The sequence below is a fragment of the Meriones unguiculatus genome, chromosome 14, assembly GCF_030254825.1.
Source record: "Meriones unguiculatus strain TT.TT164.6M chromosome 14, Bangor_MerUng_6.1, whole genome shotgun sequence".
In the NCBI taxonomy this organism is placed as follows: Eukaryota; Metazoa; Chordata; class Mammalia; order Rodentia; family Muridae; genus Meriones; species Meriones unguiculatus.
The window spans coordinates 7,573,346-7,600,017 of NC_083361.1; the positions used below are offsets into that span (position 1 = coordinate 7,573,346).

Below are 26,672 nucleotides of genomic sequence, written 5' to 3' on the forward strand. Positions count from 1 at the left end.
GTTCTTGCAGAGAGTCCAAGTTGGATTCTCAGCGCCCGTTTGTCAGCACATAACCATCCATTGCTTACACTATAGGGGTTCTGGAGCCCTCTTCCGGCCTCTGCAGGCACCAGGCATGCATGTGGTGAACATATATACTGACAAAACACTCATATATGTAAAACAAAAGTAAATCCTTTCTGCAAAAGTATGTGCCCTCTTGAGTTCTGTATTTAAAAAAAAAGGTACTCTATATTAAGAAATTTTAACAGCGACGTTGTATTTTAAATTGTAAGCCATGTTTATAAATGGCAACTGACTGAGATACCTGTGTCTTAAATAGACGTACTTTCAAATGATCTATTTATGTATATTGTTTGCCTGCGTGAGTTTATGTGTACCATCTGCGTGCACTGCCCATGGAGGGCAGAAGAGGCCACTGGATCTCCTGGAGTTGGACTGACAGGTACGTAACTGTTTATGAGCTGCTGTGTGAGCACGGGGCATTGAATCTGGGTACCCTGTGGGAGCAGTAAGCTCTCTACACCGCTGAGCGATCCTTCTAGTGCCCGGAGGCACCATTTAACTTAAAAAGGTGCCGAGGGGCTGGAGAAACGGCTCAGCAGTTAGGAACACTAACTACTCTTGCAGAGGACCCAAGTTCAAGTCCCAGCACCCATATGACGGTGCACAACCAGCCGTGACTACAGTTACGGGATGTCCACACCTCGTCTGGTCTCCATGGGTCCTGCACGCACACCTGTGGCATCCGTAACCGATGCGCAGGCAAAGCATCCCCAAAAGCAAGTAGAGGAACCCCACAAAGTTGTTGAGACTGTCACACTGGGCTGCACACCGTTCTCGGCTTCAGGTGACTGCTACCTAGGCGCACAGATCGACAGAGCTTCGTCACTGTCACGAGTCTGTAGTAGTTTCCATCTCGCCCTACCCATCGGTGCCCACCAGGAGGAGGAAGGCGCGCAGTGCTCACCTTCACGGCTGGCAGCATGTCCAAGGAGTCCAGGATGAACAGCACCAGCGCCTGCAGCAGCAGCATGAACTGATTAAACTGCCATGTCAGGCTAAAGAGAAAAGTTGACACGAAAATGGCAAAGAGTGTCAGCCTCTGTGGAAAAAAAACACAAAACAAAACAAAAACACCTTTGGATGATTCATGTCTCCAGTCGTAAAACAAGCTCGCAGCTAAGTTTTCTCAAGAGTGGCCCGAATCCCCATAAACCAAATAAAAGCAGAGAAAGCATAAACTGTTGCTTGAAAAACCTTGCATTTTTTATTTAAGCTCCAAATATCCCACAGTGACATTCTCATATAAATATTCGCATACGGTATGCGCACTCCACGTACCGATGTGCTGATCTAGAGGCCATAATATACCAAACCACATCTCAAGAGCAATGGCTTAGAAATCCTAACAGCTTCGCAGAACCGTGTGTGGGCTTTCTGCAACGGCGAGGGGAGACTGTAAAGAGGACATTTTTAACTTGAAAACATTTTCTCTGCACAGGAGGAAAAAGCTCCGAGGAAGGAAGCTTCACTTGGGAGTGAAGAGCTGGCTCAGCAGTCAGCAGAGCTGGCTGTTCCTGCAGAGGACATGAGCTCAGCTCCCACACCCACCTGGGGCTGCTCACAGCTGGAACTGCAGCTCCAGGAGACGGACGCCCTTCTGTGTCCTCCATAGGAACCAGGACCCAAGTGCCCATAACCTACACACAAATACATGTATGCACACAGAATTTAAAAGTAATAGGGCTGCAGAGATGGCTCAGAGGTTGAGAGCACCGGCTGCTTTTCTAGAGGTCCTGATTCAATTCCTAGCACCCACATGGCGGCTCCCAACCACCTATAGGGAGATCTGGTGCCCTCTTCTGGCCTGCAGGTGCACATGGAGGCAGAATGCTGAATAAATAATAAATAAATAAATATTTTAAAAGAAGAAGATATTTGGTCATGGAATGAGAGCTATCCCTGCAGACTGCAACATCTTGCTTTGTCTACAAAACCAGATGATTAAAAACTACACTAGAAACTAGGCTGGCAAGAAAGCTCAGTGGGCAGAGTCATCTAGCACCCCAGTTCAGTTCCTGGATCGCACAAGATGGCAGGATGAGAAATGATTCCCAAGTTTTCCTCTGACCTCCACAGGAGTGCTGTGAAACCCAACACACAGGGACACACACACATACACACACACACACACACACACTCTCTCTCTTATACGAATGCACATTCATACATACAGTCACATATATAAATACTCATATACTCACACTCATACACTCATACTCTCACACATTCTTACCCACTCACACATACTCACACACACACTCTCTCTCAGACTCACACATATTCACACCCAAATGAGTAATTAAAGCAGTCTAGAAACTTACTTCAGAAAGGGTCTGTAAATTTGGCCTCAGGAAGTAGGTAATTGCCGCAATCTGAATGGCAAAGAACGGCAGAGCCCAGTTCTCCCTCAGCGGGATGGTGAACTCGACCCTCGTGGTGTCTATCCTGTGGGAGGAGAACAAGACAGCCAAGTCACTGTTGGTGCAGCAATTCTCCAAGGAATCCTAACAGGAAGGTGACAGGCATTCAGTTCCGGGACACACAGGGTCTGGCCACTGGTTCTCAACAGCGACTGTCACCACCATCATCACAACTGTCCCATAAGCATCAGAGCGCCCTCGCTCCTTATTCGCCAAGAGGGATGGGAGCACCAGCGCAAGCAGCTGGGGTACGGAGGCCCACACTGAACTCACGCTGAACTCCTCCTCGCACCTCTCTAGGCCCTGCAGACAAACTTCTCTTTTCCTTTTTCTTTTTCTGTAAAAGATGGTTTTTATTTTATGTACAGGCTCGTTTGCCAGTGGTGGCCTGAAGAAGGCACTGGACGCACAAGAAATGGGGTCACAGGAGGTCACCACCTGCCACATGGGTGCTGAGGACCAAGCCCGGGTCCCGTGCAGGAGCAGCCGGTGCCAAGCCATCTCCCGGCCCCCGGGGCTCGTCTGACTCTGAAGCTTGCCAACGGCACTAACCCTACTAGAACGTGACCCTGCGGAAGGCAGGAGGCAAGCTTTCACCTCTGTGTGATCAGGACTGACAGCCACACATGCTCACACTCACTGCCAAGAGCAGCCGTGCCCATCAGAGCGTGCGAGCACAGGCGGCAGCCTCTGAGTCTCCAGGTCCAGGCCTCTAAAACAGTGGCCACCTTGGGGGCTGTTGCTGTTTTGAGTCTCTCTCTGTAGCCCTGGCTGTCCTGGAACGTACTATGTAGACCAGGCTGGCCTGGAACTCAGAGATCTGCCTGTCCGCCTTTGGTACACCACCGCACCCGGGCCCTTGTAAGGCTGTTAACAGAAAAGATTTCGTGGAGTGCCTAGCACATTATAAATACTCACTATACTTACAATAAAAATAAATTCGGGAGGGCTGGAGACGGCTCAGAGGCTAAGGGCACTGGCTGCTCCCCAGAGGACCCGGGTTCAGGTCCCAGCACCCACGTGGCAGCTCATGACTCTAACTCAAGTTCTGAGGCTCTGATGCCCTCCTCAGGCCTTTGTAGGTGCCAGGCACACACATGGTGCATGTACACATATGCAAACACTTAACCACATAACTTAAACACTTAAACACATACTTAAACACATAAATAAGACTACATTTAAAAAATACCTTTCATAAGATTGAGAAGAAAATCTAGGTTAGAATTCATGCTAACGTTTTAAGGCTCTTACTAAGCACTGTTGCTGCTACTGTAAGCTGAGCAACTAGTAAAAGAAGTCTTTTTTTTTTTTTTTTTTATGATCAGGGTATCATTATGCAGCTCAGGCTGGCCGGTCACCTGCTAGATAGTTAAGGCTGCCCTCATCCTGTGGTGACCCTCAGCCTTCTGAGTGCTAGGATTACAAGGCATGAGGCACCATGCCTCTCCAACAATCCTGAATGTGTTTTAAAAATGTTAGTCCATAAGGCTCCCACATTAATATGGGATAATATTAATATTGATAATACTAAATAATAAAAGACTTTTATATATACAGCACAGCATGTTTTGCTGCAAATCCTATCATGGTGGACGGGGAAGTTGGGTGTGCCAGGGAATGGCTCTGACGGGAGCAGCTAGGAACGCAGAGGCAGGGGGATCTGAATCCAAACCCTATTTGAGCTACAGAGTGAGTTCAAAGACAGCCTACAAACGTAGTGAGACCCTGTTGCAAAAGGTAAAAGTTACAAAGAACGTTTGGGTCATAGGTTAGTAGTAGAGTGCCTTCAGGATGAACACAACACCCTGGACACGACACAACACACACACACACACACACACACACTCAAGACACATATATACTCTCATAAACACTTACTCTCATTGTGAACTGAAAAAGCTGTTTCTAGTTGTGGTGTGGCCCAGCCCTAACACACACCTTTACTCCAAGAGCTAAGTAAAGTCGACCCTAGGTCAGGAGATGGAGCAAGACACCAGCCTACAGGGAGTGAACATAAATAAACACAGAGGAGGGGCACTGAGCTGAAAGGCATTTGTGACAGCGTGGAGAAGGAGAGAGGACTATTTTCCTTCTGGGATGTCAGCTGAGCAGGAAGGTCAGCTGGGCCCTCTCCCTGCCTCTCTGAGCCAGTAAGTTTTCACCACCACAGCTGGCTCCTGGGTCTTCACTGGTTAAAAGAGAACATTGGGATTTTTTGTTCTAAAACAACACAAAAACACACTCACACACACACTCACATACACACACACACTCACACACAAAAACTCACATACACCATGCATACTCACAAACCACAATCACTCATATATACACTCTCTCACACACACACACACACGTACGGACCCCTCTACTATTGAGGGAATACCTAAATTGTGTAGAGGTGAGGTGTGTGGCTGAGGAAATACTGATCACAGAGCAAACAGGGAATGACAGCGGGATTATGGGATCATAGTGGACAAAGCTACTGTGAGGTACTAGAGGAGAAACTTCCGAACGGAGCCTTCTCCCTTGTTAAATAAGAAGTGTACTCTCAAACCCAGAAGCACGGCAATGCTGTGTTTTGGCTCACTAGCCAGCCTCTGCATAGAACACAGTTATCCTCATCCGGAACTCCAAAAGTCAGAGGAGTGAACTGACCCAACTCACCTGTTAGTGACGTACCAGATGGCAGCCAGCAGTCCTGACAGCCAGGTGCCACTGAGGAGCCAGCTGGTTGTGTAAAGGGCCGTGACGTAGACTGCTTGGAGCCCGAAAAGAGTGTAGATATAAAAATAAACAGGTTCTAGGTATTTCTGCAAAAGACAACAATAAGGGCTGTCCGTCAGGGCTGGGCACGCCCACCAGAGGCAGCCTGTGAGCCTCGTGTCTTAGCTACCGCTCTCTGCTGTGAAGCGACATCCTGCCCACAGCAGCACAGGGAAGAAGGGGCTTCCTGGGGCTCAGTTTCACAGGGCATGGTCAGGGCCATCACGGTGGCCATGTTCCCATCATGGCGGGTGCATTCATGGTCATCCCGGCGGGAGCATGGCAGCAGATGGCTAGAGCTGCACCTGAGAGCTAACCATCTGACCCTCAAGCAGAGTCAGAGAAAGAGCTAACTGGGGATGGTGTGGGCTTCTCAAAGCCCCCTCCAACACACACCTCCACCAGCAAGGCCACACTTCCTAACCCTTCCCAAACAGTTCCACCAGCTGCAGATCAAACATTCAAACACACAAGCCTAGGCGGCTATGTTCACTTAAACACCACAACTAGCACATGCCAGGCCCTTGGTTCATTCCACAAACCATGAAAGTTTATCACAAATGTCCTAACCCTCCTCACTGCCATTTTTAAAATATGTCCACAGAGGCCTAGGGAGCCAGATCACAAAGAAGGGCCTGGGAAGTGGCTCGGTGCTTGAGAGCACTTGTGGATCTCGAAGCGGACCTGAGTTTAGTTCCTGCACCCAGGCTGAGTGGCTCACAACGGCTTTTAACTCCAGTTCCTCAAGACTCTTACACCTCTGGTCTCTTATGTACCTGAACTCACACACACAAACCCCTACACAGACACATATATACATAATCCAAAATAAGAGGAATCTTTATCAAATATGTCCACAGAAAGGTAATGCTGAGAGGTTTGCAGCTGACCCCAGCAGTTGGGTCATCATTGCTTTCTACCTACAAGCAAGCAGCTGTCCTTCTCTAAACCACCAAGAGAAAATACAAGGACAGCCTCCAGGCAAACCAAGACCTAACCTTGTCTAATTCTGCCTCATTCGTGTGAGAAGCGGTCACTGAGCTGATGATTTTATGTATATATTTTTTAAATCATAAAGACACGTCACAGAGCGGGGCAGTGGTGGCTCACCCCTTTAATTCCAGCATCTGGGGGGCAGAGGCAGGAGGATCTCCGTGAGTTTGAGGCCAGCCTGCTCTACATATCCAGTTCTATGACAGGCAGGGCTACCCAGATTAATTAAACCCTGTCTCAAAAAACAAAAACAAAAAGAAACAAACAAGTAAGTCATAGAAAAGCATGTTACTCAGGAATGGTTACATATTCTCAAATGAAACTATTTCTTAAGCTTCTAGACTGCAAGCGTATGTATTATGACACAAGCTAGGAAACACCTGCTTATAAAAATAAACAGTTATCACACAGGATTAACATACACACACACACACACACACACACACACCAAAGTCCTCAGTGCCCACAGGGATGATTCTCTACCAAACTGCTGAGACCAGAAGACCAGGAGGGAACCTTCACTCTGAATGGCAGTGTGCACCTTCACCAGACCATAAGAACTCACCGCTGGAGAAGACTACATACCTGTATGGGGAGGACTCTATATAAAACGCTGAGAAAGACTTCTTGGTAAATATTCATTCGTTGAAGGAGGTTAATAGTCCTCATGGATTCAGTTTTATTGTCATAGATTAAGCCATGAAAACCTAAGGATGTTTGAAAAAAGAATCAAGAGTGAAAAAATTACAATTGTACTTCTCCATTCATTGAACATGATTCATAGACTCTGGTACTTTGCTGGGAGTGTGGTCAAAAGAACTGACCTCAAAGTAAACGATAGAGCCATAGTGACAAAGACATCATGGCAATGAGACAAAAACTACACATGCAGAGAACGGAAAAGAACAGAGGACCCAGCAATAAGCCCACGCCTCGAAGGCAACCTAATATTTGACAAAAGCATCAGAAACACACATTAGAGAAAGGAAGGGTGGCTGGGTATGGTAGCGCACACCTTTAATCCCAGCACTAGGAGAGGCAGAGACCGGTGGATCTCTGGGAGTTTGAGGCCAGCCTGGCTTACAAAGAGGTCCGGGACCGGTAAGGCTACACAGAGAAACCCTGTCTCAAAAAAAAACAACCAACCAACCAACCAACCAACCAGCCTCACCTAAAATGCTCCCACCTGCTAGAAGAAAACCCACCACAATACAGGTACACTTAAGAACTTCTGAATAGAACCCCAGCAGCATGGGCCCCCTCAAACTGACAAATGCGACTGAGGGCATTGAATTAAAAAGCTTCTGCACAGCGAAGGAAACAATTACTGAGTGGACACAGAAGCCTACAGAACGGGAGAAAATCTTTGTCGGCTCCACCTCCAACAGGGGCTTCATATCTAGAATGTGTAAGAAACTGCAAAGGGCTGGAGAGATGGCTCAGAGGTTAAGAGCGCTGTCTGTTCTTCCAGAGGTCGTGAGTTCACTTCCCGGCAACCATGTGGTGGCTCACAACCATCTACAATGTTATTTGATGGCCTCTTCTGACATGGATATGTACAAGCAGATAGAGCACTCATATACATAAAGATAAATAAACATTACAAAAAAAAAACAGAGCTAAGGCTACATAGCAAAAATAAGATAAATCATAAAAAAAGAAACTGCAAAAACTGAACACCGGAGAACTAAAACTGCTAATCAGTAAATGGGCTAATGAACTGCTGAACAGTTCTCAAAGGGAGGAACATGAATGGATTTATCTTTTAAAACTATTTGACATTACTAACCATCAGGGAGATGCAAATTAAAACGACTTGGAGCTCTCATTTCATGCTGGTCAGAATGGCAAACAAATGATAACAAAGGCTGGAGAGGATTCAGGGAAGGGGGAAACCTTCATCCGCTGCTGGTGAGAGTATGAACTGAGGCAGCCACTGGAGGCTTCTCAAAAAGTTAGAAGTGACCATTAGCAATTAGAATGCCCCTCCCCATGTCCCCTGAGAAGTTCTTGGCAGTAATGCTGGCTGGGGCAGGGAGATTGATTTTAGTCAATGGTATAACCACTGCTAAGCTGCCAGTGCCTCAGTGAACACCACTCAAAAACGGTTATGCTGGCAACCGTGACTAAACTCAGTGGGTCACAAACAAAATGAGACAAAACCAAAAGAGCCATGGAAGAAGGTGGAAAACCTGTTAAAAACAAACTAAAAAACAAAACAAGGTTTATCAGAGGTAGGGAGTGGTGGGAGAAGATGAAAATGACCAAAAACGCATTATACACACATAGGAAATTTGTCAAAGAACTTTTGGGAATTATCTTCCTCAAAACTACTCATCATATGACTGCCTGCCCTGTATCAGCCTGTGAGCGACCTCAAAGTTGTTTCTGCTGTGTGGCAGGAGCACACATGCTGGGAGTTACAGAAACAAATTCTCTCGATGTCACACCCACCAATGGCTCAGGGACCCTGACTGAGTCTTGCCAAACCAGAATTTGCGGTTCTGAAATTTTTTTTTTCTCAGAAATAGCCAGTATGATGAAGGCAGAGTTGGGGATTGTATTAAAATTAAGATAAACTCTCCAGAAGAGAGGGCCAACACGACCCAGAAGCGGTGCTGGTAAGAGAGCGTTCAGTGCATCTCAGGTGTAACCATGGCGACCGTGGGGAAGATACTGGCAGCTGTGGGGATGTCACTGCTTAGGGTTCTTAGGACACCCCTGCCTCCTTCGCCTCTGGTCCCTTCTCAGAAAATCCAGAAGACAGGTTCCTTGAATGGGATTACAGTCTGATCAAACCAGGCGCTATAGGGGATAGAGAGGTGGCTCAGTGGTTAAGAGCACTGGCTGCTCTTCCGGAGGACCCAGGTTCGATTCCCAGCACTGATACAGCAGTGCACAACTACCTCTAAGACTTTTTGAGCTCCACAGGCACCAGGAACACACATGGTACACAGACATATATGCAGGCAAGACATTCATACATTTACAACTATGAGCCAGTTGTGGTGGCACACGCCTTCATCCCAGCTCTCAGGAGGCAGAGGCAGGTGGATTTCTAATCGAGGCCACCCTGGTCTACACCGTGAGTTCCAGGACAGCTAGAACTATGTAGAGAGACTCTGTCTCAAAACAAAATAAACAAATAAACAGACACAAACACAAACACAAACAAATAAATAACAGTGTGTCAGTGCAAAGGTGGGAGGGAGCTTGACTGAAACCTGGCAGAGGAGGTAGCAGCACCCAGCCGAGCAGCCGCTCTGGTTACCTTGTCGGAGGGTCGGAGCCTGCAGCATCTGCTTGTAGTAAGAATAGTACAGTCCACATTCCGTCCTGAATGAGATTTCTCGCTCTACTTCCTGAAACAAAGTGAGAACTACTGGGTTTACTTGCCCTAGTTTTGTTGAAACGCCCACTGTTACTATAGAAACAAGATGCAGAACTACAGACCGTAGGAGAGAAAAGATACTCTGCAAAGACCAGCAATCCTGATGCAGTGAGGCTTGAGGGAAGTGTCTGCAATCCCAGTGGTAGGAGGCCAAGACAGGAGTACCATGAGCTCAGGGCTGGCCTGGAGACTACAGGAGAGACCCTGCCTCAAAATGACCAAAAGAAGGCTAAGGATGCGGGCAATGGGCTGGGTCATTACTCTCTATTTTCACAGGTGTGTTTCCATAAGAAACTACTTTTAAAACCTGACAGAACTTGTTCCCCCACTTTGGGGTATTTCAAAGCTCCAGTTTCATTCAAATTACAAGTACAAGGAAACGCAAAAATCACAACGAGATCCAAGTGACATTAGTTCTCGGAGCACTGGGGCTGGAGAGATGGCTCAGCAGTGAAGAGACCCCATACACATTTTTTTTAAAGTACGAATGATTTAAAAAGCTACAATCTATGCCATTACAGACTCCTTTACTCCAGAGTTCCACAGGCCAGGTCCTGGAGCTGACATCACCCTGTGTAAAAAGCGGTATGATGCACGTCACCACATAGATCTACGTTCCCCAAACCTCAGGTAGCTGGGAGAGGGCACAAGCTCTCACACCGGCTGCTAAGCTGATTAAAATCCTCATTTCAGTACATCTTTGCTCTTCTCTACCTGCCATGTTTTTGTTTTTTTGTTTTTTCCAAGGAGTAATAGACATTTATGGGCTAAAGAAATGACTCAGTGGTTAAGAGCCCTGGCTACTCTTACAGAGGACACGGTTTCAATTCCCAGCACCTACACGGCAGCTCACAACCTGTTAACTCCAGTTATAGGGGTCTGATGCCTCCTTCTGGCTTCTGTGGGTACTGCATGCACATGACATACTCAACTAACATGAGGCACACGGTCATACACATAAAATTTAAAAATATATTTGTTTCATTTTTCTAAACCCTTTTGATAATTTATTTTTATATGCATTTGTATTTTTGCCTGCATGTATGTCTGTGTGAGGTGTCAGATTCTAGAGTTACAGGCAGCTGTGAGCGGCCATGTGGGTGCTGGGAATTGTACCCATTTTCTGGAAGAGCAGACAGTGCTCTTAATGGCCGAGCCATCTCTCCAGCCCCATATATTTTTATTAAAAGAAGAACCACTTGGGCTATTTATCTCCAGACCTGGAAATTAATGTATTTCTCCACCCTTTAAATATTTTTTATCCTTCAAAAACACCAGTGAGTGGTCTCAGCAGACACAGCTGTGTGCTGCCAAGCCTGACAAGCTGAGCTCCATCCTCTGACCTCTGCACATGTGCCCTGGCAAATATGTGCTAGACACACGCTTGAATGAATGCACGCACACACATGCATGCACACGTGTATATGCGCTTATAAACACACACACATACACAAGCGCAACTAAAAAGAAATTTTGTAAGAATGTAAAAAAAAAAATCCAACTATTGATTTCAGGAAACTATTGGCTGGTAATGTTTACTCCTCCAGGGACATGTAAGAACAGACCTTATATACTGAACTTCCTTTCGTAAAAAATAAGCATTTCTTGGGGAAGTCAGGCATTAAGGAAGAGGAGGGAAGAGAGCAGAAGGAGGAATAAAGAGGAAGGGAGTGAAGGAGGGAGAAAGAGGAGGAAGAGAGATGAGGGAGAAGGATGTGAGGGAGAGGAGGAGAAAGGGAGAAAGTAGAAGAGGAGGAATCTGCTAGGCATGGTGCCTCAGGTACCCAGGAGGTGGAGACAGGAGAATCCGAAGTTTGAAGTCCAGCCTGGGCTACATGGTGAGACTTCATCTCAAAATAAAAGTTTTAAAAGGGCTAGAGGTGCTGCGCACGGTGGCACATGCAAAATTACTCCCAGCACAGGATCTCTGAGTTGGAGGCCAGCCTGGTCTACAGAGAGAGCTCCAGGACAGCCAGGGCTACACAGAGAAACCCTGTCTTGAAAACAAAACAAACAACAGCCAACAGTGCTGCAGAGGTACCCCGGAAGTAGACTAGCCTGGCCTGTGCACGGAAGTGCGAAAGCAAAGCAAAACAAAAACCCCGGACAGTAGGAAGCTCCACTACCAAAGCAACCTCGGCTTCGTGGAAGGGACTGTGGAGTCCGTGCCCCTTCTCAGCTTCCATGGTGGTTGTTTGTCTTCCCAGCAGTGAGGGGCAATCTTTACGCTAACCTAGCCATCTTTAATTCTTGTGAACACACGATTTACTGCTCTCGATAATATACAACCAAACCGGTCCCCTGTGCTTTGGCACCATTCAAACTCCCACTCGGTCAGATAACCATGGAGACGGCCTACTGATGTTAACTGAGCAAATACTAGCTTTTGTTCATGCAAAAAATAAAAGGAGAATAAACCCATTAAGTGCAATTACACTCCTCTTTCCTCCAGCTGCCTCTGAGGGCTCACAGTGCCATCAACGGAGCACCCTAACTCCAAGCCTAGAGTACCAGTCAGGAGCCAGCTCGGTCGCTCACACCTTTGGGCTTCATTTCCTATAGGGCATGAAGGGAAAAAAATCTTATGAAGATGAGGGGTTGTTCAAAGTGTAAAAACCGGAGAGCTTCTGTGCCCTTCCCCCTCTTTACCATCTCCAGAACAGTAAAAACCAAAGGGGGATCTAATTAGTAAAACACGCATTCAAACATGATTAATTGGTAATCTTGGCAGCAGCTGTCGAGAACCAAATGCTATCCTTTATTAGACAGGCACTCGCGAGTGTTACATCTGCTCCACGCTAGGAGAACATCTGCTTCACTCAGACGCTTTCCCAGTTCCACAGCAATTTATACTCTGGTGGATCTCGCCAATGAAAATCCACCTCGGTGGAAGTTACCCTCTGCAGAATGCAGAGTGGACAAATCCTCCACGTTTGCATCTGCATATGTCCTGAGGGGAGAGCAGTACTTGGTGCAAGAACAAAGACTGAAGATGATGACGGAAAGTAGAAAGACAGACGGACTGTGTTCTTCTTTTAATTTGTGTGCGCATGTGCGCACACCTCACCTGCAACCCGCAGAGCCAGCAGAGGGCGTGAGAGCTCTGGAAGCCAGAGCTCCAGGCAGTTGTGAGCTGCCACGTGGGTGCTGGAAACAAAACTCCGGTCCTCTGGAAGAGTAGCAGGTGCTCCTGACCTCTGACCCATCTCTCTAGACTTGCGAGGTGTACCTGTGAAGATCTGCATCCCTAAAAACATTTCAGTAGTAGCTTGGATAACAATCTAAGTACTAACTGTGTGTGTGGGGGTAAAAGGGCTGTTCGCACACAGTTCATGATCTAAACCCCCGAGGGTATTCGAGCAAGCCGCTGGCAAAGCCCGAAAGGTTATCGGGCCCTCTGAGAATAATGACACTCAACTCAGAAACACGGCAGGTTCATTTTTTAAAACCTCCCATCGATAACTTTTGTTGATAAAAACTATGCCCTCCCACCCCCCGATAATTAGGCTGCTGGGAGCAGAGAAGCCAACGACCCGTTAACTTTCTGAAACGCTGTTTCCGAGTTAACAAATCATCTCACCAAGAAACGGGGAGTTCAAGGGAAGACAGCTGTGCAGAGAGTCCCGCACTGGGAACCATGCCCTTGGCAAACATATTTACGGCACGTACATGGTTTATTGTCTGGTTAAATTCCCATCCATCTGTTAGGATGGAAGGATTCCTGCCCTAGAGTTGATTAAAGCTGTGACACGTGACAGCTGACAAGCAGGGTTGGGGAGAAGGTTAAGTCTTGCAGGCCCTCCCGGCTTCCAGCGGGCCCTGCCCGGGAGCCACCGGCACGGGTGGATTAACCCTGTTTATTCCAGAGACACCTTGCTTTGAAGGGAGTTTGCAAATCCTGCAACTCTTAAGGCTCACCGGCGAAACAAAAGCCCAAGAAGGAAACACTAGAAGAAGCCAAGAGAGCGATCCTAGCTTTGTAGGTGGAAACAGAAGAGGTCTAAGAATCTGGTGCTAGACCCAGAACAAGAAGGAACAGTGCAGAGAGAACAAAGGAGCAGGCACGCGGCAGCTCACAGGCATGTCTAGTTCCAGCGGACCTGCCCCGTCCTCTGACCCACTGTCACCAGGTGCACACACACACACAGAGGCCAAACACTCACACACAGAAAATATCACTCTAAAAAGCAAACTTTCTTTTTTTTAAGAACTGGCTGAGGGTGTGGTGACCCCAGCACCTGGGAGGCTGAGGCTGTGACTTTCAGGTTCACATAGTGAGTTCCAGGCCGGACGGGTCTATAGAGTTTACCCCTGTCTCATGATGATGATGATGAGGAGGAGGAGGAGGAGGAAGCTGCAGAGCAGTGATGCTAGTGAAGGGTCTGCCATATAAAGCCACACCCAAGTACAAGGAGGAACAGCTGGGAGGGTACGGCAGCCTGAGTGAAGACGAGGTACAGGAAGAGCAGGTATTAGGGGCAGGAGGCAGGTGACAGAGGGCACCTCTGCTGGTCCCATAGGGCACTCTGGGCCTGAACCTGAGAGCTTGTACGGGTGGAGTGTGCAGGAGTTAGGAGTTCATTAAGCTTGGAAAGCGTGCGTGGGTGATTAACATTTTTATTTTGAGACAGGGTGTCAGTAACCCAGGCTGGCTGGCACTCAACTGATCTCTGTGGCTTCCACCTTGTGTTAGGATTACAGACATGAACCACCATGTTTGGCTACACACGCGCACGCACACAATACATATATTTAAAGATTTTTACTTATGTGTATATCTGTGCACCTGTGTGAATACATGCCACCAAAGTACAGGTGCTCAGAGTGTCCAGAAGAGGGCGTTGGATCCCAAGGAGCCGGAGTTACAGATGGCTGTGAGCTGGGAATCAGGTCCTCTGGAAGAGCACTAGGTACTTTTAACCTCCGAGGTACCTCTCCAGCCCCTTAAGTTTATATTTTAAAAGGCTCAAAAAAACAAACAACAACAATAACAACAAAACTTGTCGAGGTCAGAGTGATCCCACTGGATCCCCGGGTGAAGTAAGCTCAGAAAGATAAACAGTATACCCCTTCCCTCACATGTGGGATCCAGGCAGAAACACACGTGAGGCATGACAGCTCTGTGGGGAAGAGGTAGGGGGCTAGAGAGATGGGGAACAAGACAGGACTGGGGGGAAAAGCAGACCATATACTTCAAGTTTTCTCTCACATGCAGAGTCTAGATTTTCAAGAGACACATTCCTGAAGGCAGAAGCAGGAGGAGGCGAACAGAGACAACAGAGGGTCATGGGAGGTAAACAGAGGCAAGTGCACGTACAGGCTTGTTTGAAATTTCGTAATAAAAGCCACTATTTATACTCATTTTAAAAAATAAAGGAGCAAGCCGGGCTTGCATTAAGGGGTTGCTGTCATGACACAGGCAGAAAAAGGCACAGTCTTGAGACAGTCACCTTCTGGGCATTATATCTGCTAAGGGGCAGGATTTCCTGAGGGAGTTCATATAGGGTCTGAATGAGCAAGCAGCTTCGAAGCTATCATGTACGCCTACCAGTCAGACATGATGTTTTGAGTTACAGCTATAGGAAACCTCAAGGCCAGGCCAGGCCAGGGCTTTGGTCTGCTGCTTCTGAAATTCCCACTGGACACCAGAAGAAAGCGGCCAACTAAGAGGCTGCTTCACAGGTTGTGGATTTCGGCGGAATGCCTGGGAGCTACCAGCATGGAAACCTTAGAAATCAGTTGGACAGAAGAGATCCAAGGTCTCCTTCAAAAAGGAGACATTGTAAGCCACAGAGCCTTCGGAAACCTGGTGCTCAGCTGGGCGCAACTCCCAAAGAACGGGATCCTGGCAGCAATGCACCAGACCAAGTCCAGGCAAGGCTGGGCAACTACCACTGGGTCACTCTTGGCATCACTGGTCATTTCCACGGGTGCCTTTTCAGAGCAGGGCTCTGCACTCAAGCCTGATTGGAAAGGGTTCCAGAGAGAACCGTTTCTGGAGGAACAGGGATTGCTGGGACAGCAGCCTGAAGGTACATGGCAGAAGCGGCCCCCAGGGGAGTGAGGGTCAAACCGCCAACTGCAGAGTGCCAGGCCTCAGCACTGGTGCACGGAAGCCAAAGGCACAGCCGTGTGTAGCACACGCCTGCAGGCTCAGTGCTACGGAGGCCGCGCAGCCAACACTCAGTGAGCCCAGCATGCACCCAGTCACTTGTGCACAAACACAGGGCTGTGGAGAAGATGTCCAAGGTGCTAGATGGAGTCAGTCATCCTCTTAAGCTCTCTTACAAAGATGATCAGAGGATGAAGACAGGAGGAGGTCAGTGCAGCAAGGACGCCAGCTCGGACGTCAGCTGGACAGGGTTACCACTCCCGCTGTGACATGGAGACCAGTGACATCACTCAACCCTTTAAAATACACTGGATGAGGATAGGGGTTTCATGGTTCCGGCTTGTAATCTCTGATGTATATATGCTTGTGCATAAACATGTTCCCCCTCGGCACAATGGTTTGGTGTTGGCCAGTTCTGTATTCTCAGCCACTGCATAGATGTTATGCAGGACAAAAAAAAAAAACCAACTGCATTTGATGCTGGCACTGTGACAGCTCCATAAAATGTGTTCTCCAATAGTTTGAATAGTATTGGAGTATTTCTTTTAAGAGTTTGGGTGAGGGCTGGAGAGATGGCTCAGTGGTTAGGAGCCCTGGCTACTCTTCCCCAGGTTCAATTCCCAGGAACCACATGGTGGCTCATAGTCATCTGTAATGGGATTTGATGCTCTCTTCTGGGGTGTACCACATACGCACATGGAACACTCACACAGAAATAAATAAATAGAAATTTAAAAGTTTGGGCAGCTATAGCTATAGGTCAAGAGTAGAGCACCTGCCTTGAATCCCCCCCCCAGTAATAGGCTGGGGTGTGGCTCAGTGGTACAGCACCTGCCTAGAATCCCCCAGTGAGGGGCTGGGCATGTGACTCAGAAAACAGGTAATTTACCTAATGTGCAAGCCCTTAGTTCCATCCCTAGTGCAGAAGAATCTTCTCATAAAAAAGAAAATCTCTAATGCCTAATATTTTTAGGGTGAAGAATGGCAAAGTATTCTCTATTAAAACTACAGAAGTTGTTTTCTGGGGCCACCCTCGGCAATGACTATTTTTCCAGAATAAAGTCCATTTTTGTTTTCTAAGACCCTCAGATTTGCATAGACATGCCATCTGTGATGTCACGATTTGCTTCTGCTTTTTAGTTTCTGTATTTCTACGTCATTTCTTCCATATTTGTGTGTTGGTGGATGAGGTCACACTGATGGTTTTCATTTTCACAGAACATTTTTCCTGTTCTCTATTTAATTAATCTACTTTTTAGCTGTATCTCTCCTTTTGCTGGATCATTTACTTTCCAATTCCATGACAGAATATTCCATTCATTTCTGGGCACTCATTCTTATTCTATATTATACTATTTAAAGCAACAAAACTCTACATAGTGCTTTGAAATACATTTCTGCTTTCTAGGTTTCATCTATAATTTCTAAACATTCAATATTCATCCCGTCTGTGCTCCAAGAATTATCTAAAAAAATACTTTTAGGCACTTGTCTATAACGTTAAAGGACCTGGGTTTAATCTTTAGGGCTACGAGAGAAGAGAAAGCAAGAAAAGGGGCGGGAAGGAATGAAAACTTTAAAATTACAGGTAGCAAGGGCTTTATATTTAGTTGGCTCAAATTCTTACTTAAAGGAAGGAAGAAATCAAAGAGAAAACTGTCACATTATCCTAAGGCAGGCACCACAGTGTTTATTTTACTAAGTCTTTCTATTTTTTTTTTCTGTAGAACAAAAGAAAACAAATGAAAAACCTACCCATGAAACAAACAAACAAACAAAAGGGGAGCCAGAGAGGTGCCTCAGCAGCCAGAGCCCTTTCTGCTCTTGTGACAGACCCAGGTCCAGTTCCCTGCACCTACATCAGTAGGCTCACAATTGCCTGGCACTATAGTTCCAAGGGATCCAGTGCCCTCTTCTGACCTCTTGATGCATAGTGTATAGGCATGTATACACACATACACACACACCCCTACACATGTAATTTAAATATAAAAGTTTGGAAGTCAGATGTGGAAGTACATATCTGTGAGTTTGAGGCCAGCCTGGTCTACAATGAGTTCTAGGCTAGCCAGGAGTAGGGAGACCTTGTTTAAAAAAATAAAAAAAAAAAGTTTGGATATATCTGATATACTCACATTCATGTACTTCGTGTCCTGCTTTTGGGAATGTATCTTTGTATCTCTCTCTCTCTCTCTCTCTCTCTCTCTCTCTGAGTGTGTGTGTGTCCCCCTCTTAGCTGGAGAGGTTTACAGGATGACTCTCTTAACTACAGCAAGACAGGACAATTGATTTACCTCTCTGTGCACTCTCTACTGGCGTTCTGCAATTAGTAATGGTCTTAGGACCATGTGTGTACTTCTGTGCTTTGGGGTAGTTTTCGTTCATAAACACACCCACGGGGTTTTGTATTTTGAGACACCTTCACTACGGAGCCCAGGCTGGTCTTGAACCCAGGTCTCTCAATTCTCCTATCTGCACTTCCAGTCAGGTATTAGCACACCACAGATCTATGTGTTGATTTATCAGGTTGCTGTTTTTGAGACAGGGTCTTAAACAGCCCAGGCTGGCTTAAAAGTCTCTATGCAGCTGAAGATGCTCGTGAGCTTCTGTTCCCTGGTGCGTCCTCCTCTCAGTGCTGAGAGCTCAGGTGGGCACCACCGTGTAGCCTATTGGATCCTGGAGGTAAGCACTCTGCGAGCACTCCACCGACTGAGAACCCCCAGGCCAACTTAACGGTCTGAAATATACATTTACTTATAGATATAGTCTGCTTTTAATTATAAAAGAGAATCAGGCTGTCTCCATTACCTGATCGTTTTCTCCTTCCCCCTTCGTGTGCTATGTTATTATCATATTGTTATTTAGTCTTAGATTACACGATCAATCATTACTTTACTACACATGGAAGTCTGCACTGCTAACATCCAATATACTGCATGCTATGGGGTTATGTAGCCTTGGTCCTACAGTAAACAATATGAGTTCTAATGACAGCATTTCTCAGTTTTTAAAAAAATAAATTCTATTCTATTCTATTCTATTCTAGCCTAGTCTATATAGACAGGTAGGTAGGCACGTAGAAACATACATATGTACATAAAACTTTTTTTTTTTTGGATGCAGTCTAGCTATATAGCGTTGGCTGGCTCGGGACTCATTCTGTAGACCAGGCTGGCCTCTATTTGACTGCTTCTGCCTCACTTTTGCATTGTTTTAAAATTTGTCCAAAGGCTGGGCTATTTCCTCTCAATGTCTTTAGGAGCTTAAAAACCGTTTCCCAGGATAAGAAGAGTTTACATAATGCCTTTGGTGGTTTGGGTAAGAATGGCCTGCAGAAGCTCATAAATTTGAATGCTTAGTCACCAGGGAGGGGGATTATTTGAGAGGATTAGAAGGATTAGGAGGTGTGGTCTCACTGGAACACAAGTGGCCTTGTTGGAGGAGGTGTCACTAGGAGTGGGTTTGAAGGTTTCAAAAACCCACAATTTTAATGTTCTCTGAAACGGAGGGCTATAAAATTACTCTAGTTATATTTTATAATTTTAGATTATATTTTATAATATAAAATCACTCTAATACTTTGCTGTATTCCCCACGCTAAGCTCTACAATCTCAGAGTGCTCTATAACTCGTTATTCTCCTGTGCACATAATGCAGTCTGCGTGCAGACAACTCTGTACAGCTGCTGCTTTCCTCCCACTTTACAGAGATTCCAGGGGTCAAACTCAGGCTGTCAGGCTTATGTTGCCACACACCAGGCCATCTCAGTAGCTCAGGATTAATGTCTGTGTACACATGCATACATACATACATCATACATGTATGTATGTATGCATGCATACATACCCAATCTAAGGTATCCAAGGCTGCCCTCAAACCCATTATGTAGCCCAGGATGACCCTGAACCTCTGCTCTTCCTCTCAATTGCTGGGCTTTCACAGGTCTGCTTCACCACTGTTCCATGTTTTTACGGTGTCACATTCTGTGAATGATTTTGCTGGGTTAACTTTTCCTGGGACCAGCTATGTCCTTTCAATTTGTATACCCACATTTCCCTTTATCCTTGAATTCTCTGGGCAACATATTCTGTTTCACCTTTTCCCTCTTCTTTGGCTGGGACAGGAGTGTTTGCTATCGTCTCGCTGGCTGCCTCTTCACCTCCAACCCTTGACTAATCTCACTCCATTTGCTTCTGTTTACAAGCCTACCCAACTCCTCCTCCTGTGCTTTGCACAGTCCTGTCTGCAGGGTGCGGAATCCCGTTTGGTCCTATTTTCTCTTCCTTTTCTAAATTCTGTCGGCTCCTGTTTCCTTTCCTTTTGTGGCCTTTCCTCTGTCTCTCTGTAAAAACATGGACTTGGGGTGGAGAGATGGCTCAGGGGAAGCACTTGCTGCTCTTGCAGAGGCTCTGTGCCCACACGGTGGCTCACAGCCACCAGTGACGCCCATTCTACAGGATCTGATGCCCTCTTCTGGCCTCTGAGGGCACTGCATGCATGTGCTGCACATACAGACATGCAGGCAAACACTCACAAATTTTTAAAAAGTTTCTCTGCTTTGAATCTATCTTCCAAATTAGCAAATAGTTTACTTGGGGGAAGGGTCTTGCTGTGTAGTTGAGGCTGGCCTTACACTTTGCTCTCCTGCCTTAACCTCCTGAGTACGGGGGTTTCAGGCCTGCACCACTCTGCCAGGCTGTTGGTGACGGATTTGGTTTTACTCTTCAAGTCCTTCCTATTAAGTTTCCCAGTTTCTTCTCCCCCTTTCTCTTACTGTATCATTTCACAACCTTCTGCTGGCACCGCCTGCATAATCACTCATTCTGAACATAACTGACAAGCTCCTTGATCAGGTCCTTCCAGAAGGGCTGCGGTGGGAAGAGGTGAGGGACATCCTCAGCAAAAGCTGCACTACAGTAGAGGCTGCTCTTCAAGAGCGGTTTCTCGGCCCGTCCTGGTGGTGCATGGCTTTAATCCCAGCCCTCAGGAAGCCCAGTCAGAGGCAGGGAGAACTCTGTGTTCAAGGTCAGCCTGGTCTACATGGTGAGTCCCAGGCCAGCCAAGGCAATGTAGTGAAACCCTGGGAATGATTTCTTTAGTTTTTTCTTTAGTTTAGTGAACAGTGACTGACAATTTGTTCTACTAAATTGCCATGTCCTTCACATACGGTCAACCTGTTAGGACTCCTTCCATTCTCTCTAGCTACAGTCTCTGTCACAGAGGCACACCTGGAAAAACTGCTTTGTGGCTCCTTGTGCCCATTCCTATGTCCCATTAGGGCATGGTGGCTTTGTCTCTGGGGCATGCCTGTGCCTCAGGCCTAGCTATATTCTGCAGCTTCACCTGAAGGCTGAACTGGAGAGCCCTCACTCAGCACTGAACACTCCCCTGGAAGTGATTTGCTTGCAACAACAGTCTTCTTAGATTCAGGGGACACAAAGCCTGGGTGCAGTGTGGTAGAGCTTGCTTTTCGTGCACAAGCCTTATAAGGAAGGAATGGAGGGAGGGAGAGAAAGGGAATCCAGCTCTCCTCATTTTCCTTAATTGTCCTGACACAATTTTGAGATGAGTAGAATGTGACATGTTTTTACTGCCACTTTAAAGTGAGAAGTTAAGTAAGTAATTTTGGGAATTTAATGACACGATTAGTAACAATCCAACTCTTCAAAATTGGGGCACATTCAAAGAGTGAAATAAACAAGGCTATGCGCATGTCAAGTCTGCCGAATACACTTTTTATCAAATAATGGTGCAGGCTTGGTAAGGACGTGTAACCATCTATGTAAGATGTATGTGATATGAGATGAGATACGGAGACTTACACATATGATATTGGGTTTTCTACATGAAACACATATGCATGTAAGATGAAAAATAGAAGGAAAAACATAATTCTTTGTGGTGTTAGCAGGAATGAAACCCAGGCATGCAGCTTGCGCACATTGCGTGAACCCAGGGCCTAAGCAAATTCTCTACCACTGAACTACATCTCTGACCGACTTTTACTTTGTTTACATTGAGATGGGGTCTCCATAAGCTCCTCATGTTGGCTTTAAACTTACTCTGCAGTCTTTAGACTCAGCATCCCGAGCAGCTGCTCCGGCCAGCCCTACAAACAGTTCATGATTAAAGTAACGCGTACTGAAGCTGGGTGTGGTGGTGTGTGCCTTTGATCCCAGCATTCAGGAGGCAGAGACAAGTGGATTCCTGTGAATTCAAGGCTAGTCTAGACTACATTTCCAGGACAGCCAGGGCTACAAAGTGAGACACTGTCAAAACACAGAAAGAGTGAGTGTGAGTGTGAGTGTGTGTGTGTGCATTCCTAAATGTATAACTACAACCTGCTCTGCCGATATAATGTATGCATGTATGTGTTTTCAGAGCTAATCAGTTAGTATTAGATAATCAACCGGTGTGCCCTGCCCTATTTCTAAAAGCAGTTAAAAAAGACATCATGAACTTAAGTGGGTATTTGGGAGGGTTTAAAGGAAAGCGAAGGGAGAAATGATGTAATCATAAACAAACAAAAGGTCGTAGTGAGTCCTCAGCAGTGTTCTTCACCTGAAAGTCTGTTTCACCATCACAGGCACGTATAACAACAAATAAAAACGCAGTAAAGGTGCAATAAATGAACACGTAATGGCAATGCAGGTTTTCTACAGCCCCTGCTGACAGCTGTCATTAAAATGCACTGCCCGGCTCCCGCCCGCCAGGACTAACAAGGTCCCTCCGGCCAAGCTCAGCTTCCATCTGACCCAGCTCCAGAAGGACCCCCCAGCAGCCAGCTGCCTCCCCCTCCTCCCTTCCCTTCCTGCAACCCCTCAGGCCCACCCTGCTTCACGCACAAGCTTATTCACTTAGCCCCAATAATGCTCTGGGCTTTAAGGGCAGCGCAGCAAGTAACAGTGTGGACTGTGCCCTGCAGTTTGTTTTGATTATAATAAGCAACAGTGGAAGAAGCAGGCTACACTTAAAGGCCAATTTAAAGCTAAGGTTTTTACTAGGGTTAAAAAAAAAAAAAAAAAAAAAAGAAAAACAACATAAACTGTACTGAGCACACTGCAGACACCAGGGTATGTGTTTTTAAATCTATAACATTTGAAGCTTCATGGCAAGGAAAGTAAACCACAGTGACTGAACAGAAGGAAACAGTCTCTAACCCGTAAACGAAGCTGAGAAAGGGACGGATACATACTCTGTGCCCTGCCTAAGCCAGTCTCTCCTTCAGTTTTCAAGCTGACGTCTCAAGGTTCCCACTTTTCAAACTCTAACAAGGCAAAGAACAGTCCAACATCTATTCTGAAGCAGACTGTCACACCTTCAAGGTGAGCCTGGATTATCCCAGCGTTCCAATGAGGCGGCTGAGGTGACGACACCCTGCCCCCATCTTGCCCTGACTCTACTGTCTGCCCTGGCACTGCTCCCCCAGGCACCCTTGAATGATCACGTCCTCGTGGCCAACACACCTGGGATTTTCCATGACCCTGACCATTGCCCACATATGCAAGTAAAACACCTAATATGTTCTGCCAAAATAAAGAGCGACCAGGTTCCCCTGGCCTAACCTGAGAGCAAGGTCAATTGTGTTTGCCTTTAGAAATGCTCTACCCCTGAGCTTTGGGGCAGGGTCCTGCTCTCGGCCTTGTGTGCAAGGCAGTCTGTAACTTTCTCGCCTGAACTGTAGCCTCAGGCCACCCAGGGCTGGGCATCGAGACTGTGTTTCAGAGGAGACAGAGACATCAAATTGAGGTAGGGCGTGGTGGTGCATACCAGCACTCAAGGCTAGCCTGGGCTACGCAGTGAGATGTTAGCTTAAAAATCAAACGTAAATCACTGGAAACACAGAAACTTAATGAACAAGTTGTTTATCTTACAGCGGATTATTTGTCATCTTTGAATAATCAGCAATTCCAAGTACTCAAAAAACAAAGTATTTTCACTAAAACATAGTTTAGTGCCAGGAGCAAGGGCACTCGCCTTTAATCTCAGCACTCAGAAGGCAGAGGAATGCAGATCTGTGAGTTTGAGGCCAGCCTGGTCTACATACTGAGTTCTAGGACAGCCAGGGCTACACAGTGAGACCCTGCCTCAAAACAAAAAGAGACACTTTTCGAACTGTCAGTGAGACTCTGGGCTCAGTGGTAGCCGCTACGGGACAGGGTGTGGTGGGTGGAGGAAACCTGTGAGAGGATATGCCAGCTTGCAGCTTCCCAGATGGCACCGGAGGCACAAAAAGATGCCGTCCAGGCTTCTCTTTCTTTCCCACTCTACACACTTTTGAAACAATCTCACCCACACATCTACAAGCTGGTAATATGAAAATGTCCGTTTTTCAACACAGATGGGGCGCCTGCCTTCCGAGCCACGCAGCCAGCTTCCTCGACTCCCTATCTTTAGCGTGACAACTCTGAGAGCGCCTTGAGTATCAAAAGTCAGCTGGGGGTGGTGGCGGGGCAGTCAGGAGTTCAGGACCAGCCTGGCACACGGTGCCACCTGGTCTTTGGAAGTAACTTCTAAGTCCCGGCAATGGAGAATCTGGCTGTTCTTAGCCCCCTGTTCCAACTCACTGTGAGTGGAGCCACCCATGGGCAAGTAAAGCCAGGAGACTGAGCCGGCCATGAAGAGGAGGCCAATAGCCTGCCTCTGTGGCTTCTGCTTGAGTTCCTACTTCCGGGTTCCTGTCCGACTTCCTTCAGTGACAGCCTGCAATATGGAAGTATGAACCGAAACAACCCCTTCCCTCCCCGAGTCACTTCTGGTCACGGTGTTTCATCACAGCGACAGGAACCCTAAGAGACGCGTCTACACTGGAGCTTAGGTGAGCTGCCCCGGCTGGCTTCCAGCCACACACTGCCGCAGGGACGTGCCAACAGGGCACTTAACCTGACCTCTCGGGGAAGGGCAGGGGTGCTTGGGCTCAGGATGCCCCAGGCTGCCCTACATCTCTCCTTCAGCCACTTCTTGCCTGTGTCTCTGTGACACCTTCAAGTTCAGCACGTCCCTGAGTTCTAGGAGTCCTTCTAGCCAGCTGCTCATCCCCAGGGGCTCGTGGGCACCTCTGAATGTACAGCCAACTGCTCAGAAGTGAGAGCCATCTGGGTGTCCCTCAACTTGAGACTGGAGTTTGGCCCTTTTTTCTTTTCTTTTTTTTTTTTTTTTGAGATATCACTGTAGCTGGCCTGAAACTCAGGAGACCTGCCTGCCTCTGCCTCCCAAGTGCTGGGATTAAAGGTGTGTGCCACCGTGCCCAGCTACAACCAGCGTCTGTAGCCAGGGCAGTTTTGCCCAGGACTAACTAGTTCTCATCCTTGCAGGTTTGGCCAAACTGGTGGCAGCTGAAGAACCAAATATGGCACCGTTAGGAAGAACGGTAGATGCGGCCGGCCGGCTCACAGAACACATCCGGTCATCACTGACCTCTCTGCCCTGCCTTCTGGGAAAAACATCACCTTCCATAAAACGAAACAAAAACTATCCTTCAGGTCGACTTCCTAGAAAACTGTGACTCAACCCACTTCTGTCCAATTCCATACAGCCCCTGAAGCCTTACGTAAAGGGAGTGCAAACTCAAGCTCCCCAAAGAAGCCGCGTCTGTGTGGACAGCTGCGGACAGAGACAGATCCTCTCCAGCCATCTTTAGTCTCAGTCTCTTTTGTCCCCAGCCTCTAATCTAAGGCATCTGTCTCACAGGTGAGACTTTCGGCATGGACTCACTTAGCAAACCAGTAGCTTCTCCCAGATTCAGAATGAAGGAGGTCATCAGAAGGTACCCAGAACCACAGCAGAGACCTCCCCGCCACCCCCAACTCTGCCATAATCTCTGTCCTAGTTTGCTTTCTACTGCTGTGGGCAAACACCATGACCGGCTTGGGGAGGAAAAGCTTTATTTGTCTTACACATCCAGCCGATCATAAAGGGAAGTCAGGGCAGAAACTCAAGGAAGGAATGGAAGCCGGTGCCACCTGCCCAGAGACGGTGCTGCTCCCAGCGGGCTGGACCCTCCTGTGCCAATCACTGCTCAGTTATGGGCCAGGCATTTTCTCAAGTGAGGCCTCCTCTTCCCAGATGACTCAAGCTTGAGTCGAGCTGACACACACTTGGTCCCCACCGGTCTGTGGCCAGAGGTTCCTGTACCTCTCCCACAGCAGCATGCGGCACTCGGGGCAACATGAACCCACACCCGGGCTATGCGCGCTTGTGCTGGCTCACAACTACCTCTCATTCCACTTGGAGCCAGAGCTGCGCTGTGTACACAAGGTCCTTTTCACACTCCCACAACTCTTCCTTACTGTGCTCACAGAACTCTGCCCCCCGCCCCCGTGCCTCCTGCCTGATTCCGGATGGGCCAACTTCGTTCCCACTTTGGAGCCGCTTCCCTGCGATCTCCCTGCTCCTTTTTACCATGTAGGTCTTGGTTTCCACGTCTGACCCTGGAGGGCTCGGCTTTCCCTGGAATCTAAGGAGACCTCTAGTCACGCATCATCTGCTTTCAATTTTCTTTCTGATTTTGTCCCCCTCATCAAGATTAAGTTAAACGCCTCCTTCAATGCCGGATTCCCAGGCCTAGAGGAGTGCCTGGCTCACAAAAGATAATCGCTTACTGAGTATCCTAATTGGATATTCAGCCTCATGGAATCCGTTGAACAGGATTAACTCAGCAGTGGGCTCTGGCTCTATTCTGCCCTCCTCAATCCATTCTCCACAGCGCAGCCTGAGGCACCTCTCCAGGGAGGCGTTGGGGCCTGGTTAGGTAAGAGGCTCAACACACACTCAGGAGCCATCTTCTCTCAGACAAGAACACAGGTCGTTTGCCAACTGGCTGTTTCCACACTCAGTCTACCCTTTCTGCAGTGAGAATTTTGAGATTTTGGTTTCTTTAAAGACACAAAAAATTGTAAGAATGTTTTTGCTTTAATCCCAG

General features: G+C 47.3%; 1 protein-coding gene across 1 annotated transcript in view; it reads right to left on the reverse strand.

Moving 5' to 3' along the window:
- The window catches only part of Dpy19l3 (dpy-19 like C-mannosyltransferase 3), a 69,498-nt gene that overhangs the window by 35,819 nt on the left and 7,007 nt on the right, over positions 1–26,672 (reverse strand). The window contains exons 4-8 of the mRNA XM_021651518.2: positions 9,520–9,610; positions 6,834–6,955; positions 5,157–5,302; positions 2,388–2,511; positions 971–1,105 (exon numbers count right to left, since the gene is read on the reverse strand). Coding sequence (XP_021507193.1) covers positions 971–1,105; positions 2,388–2,511; positions 5,157–5,302; positions 6,834–6,955; positions 9,520–9,610 — 618 coding nt within the window. The remainder of the gene's footprint in view (positions 1–970; positions 1,106–2,387; positions 2,512–5,156; positions 5,303–6,833; positions 6,956–9,519; positions 9,611–26,672) is intronic.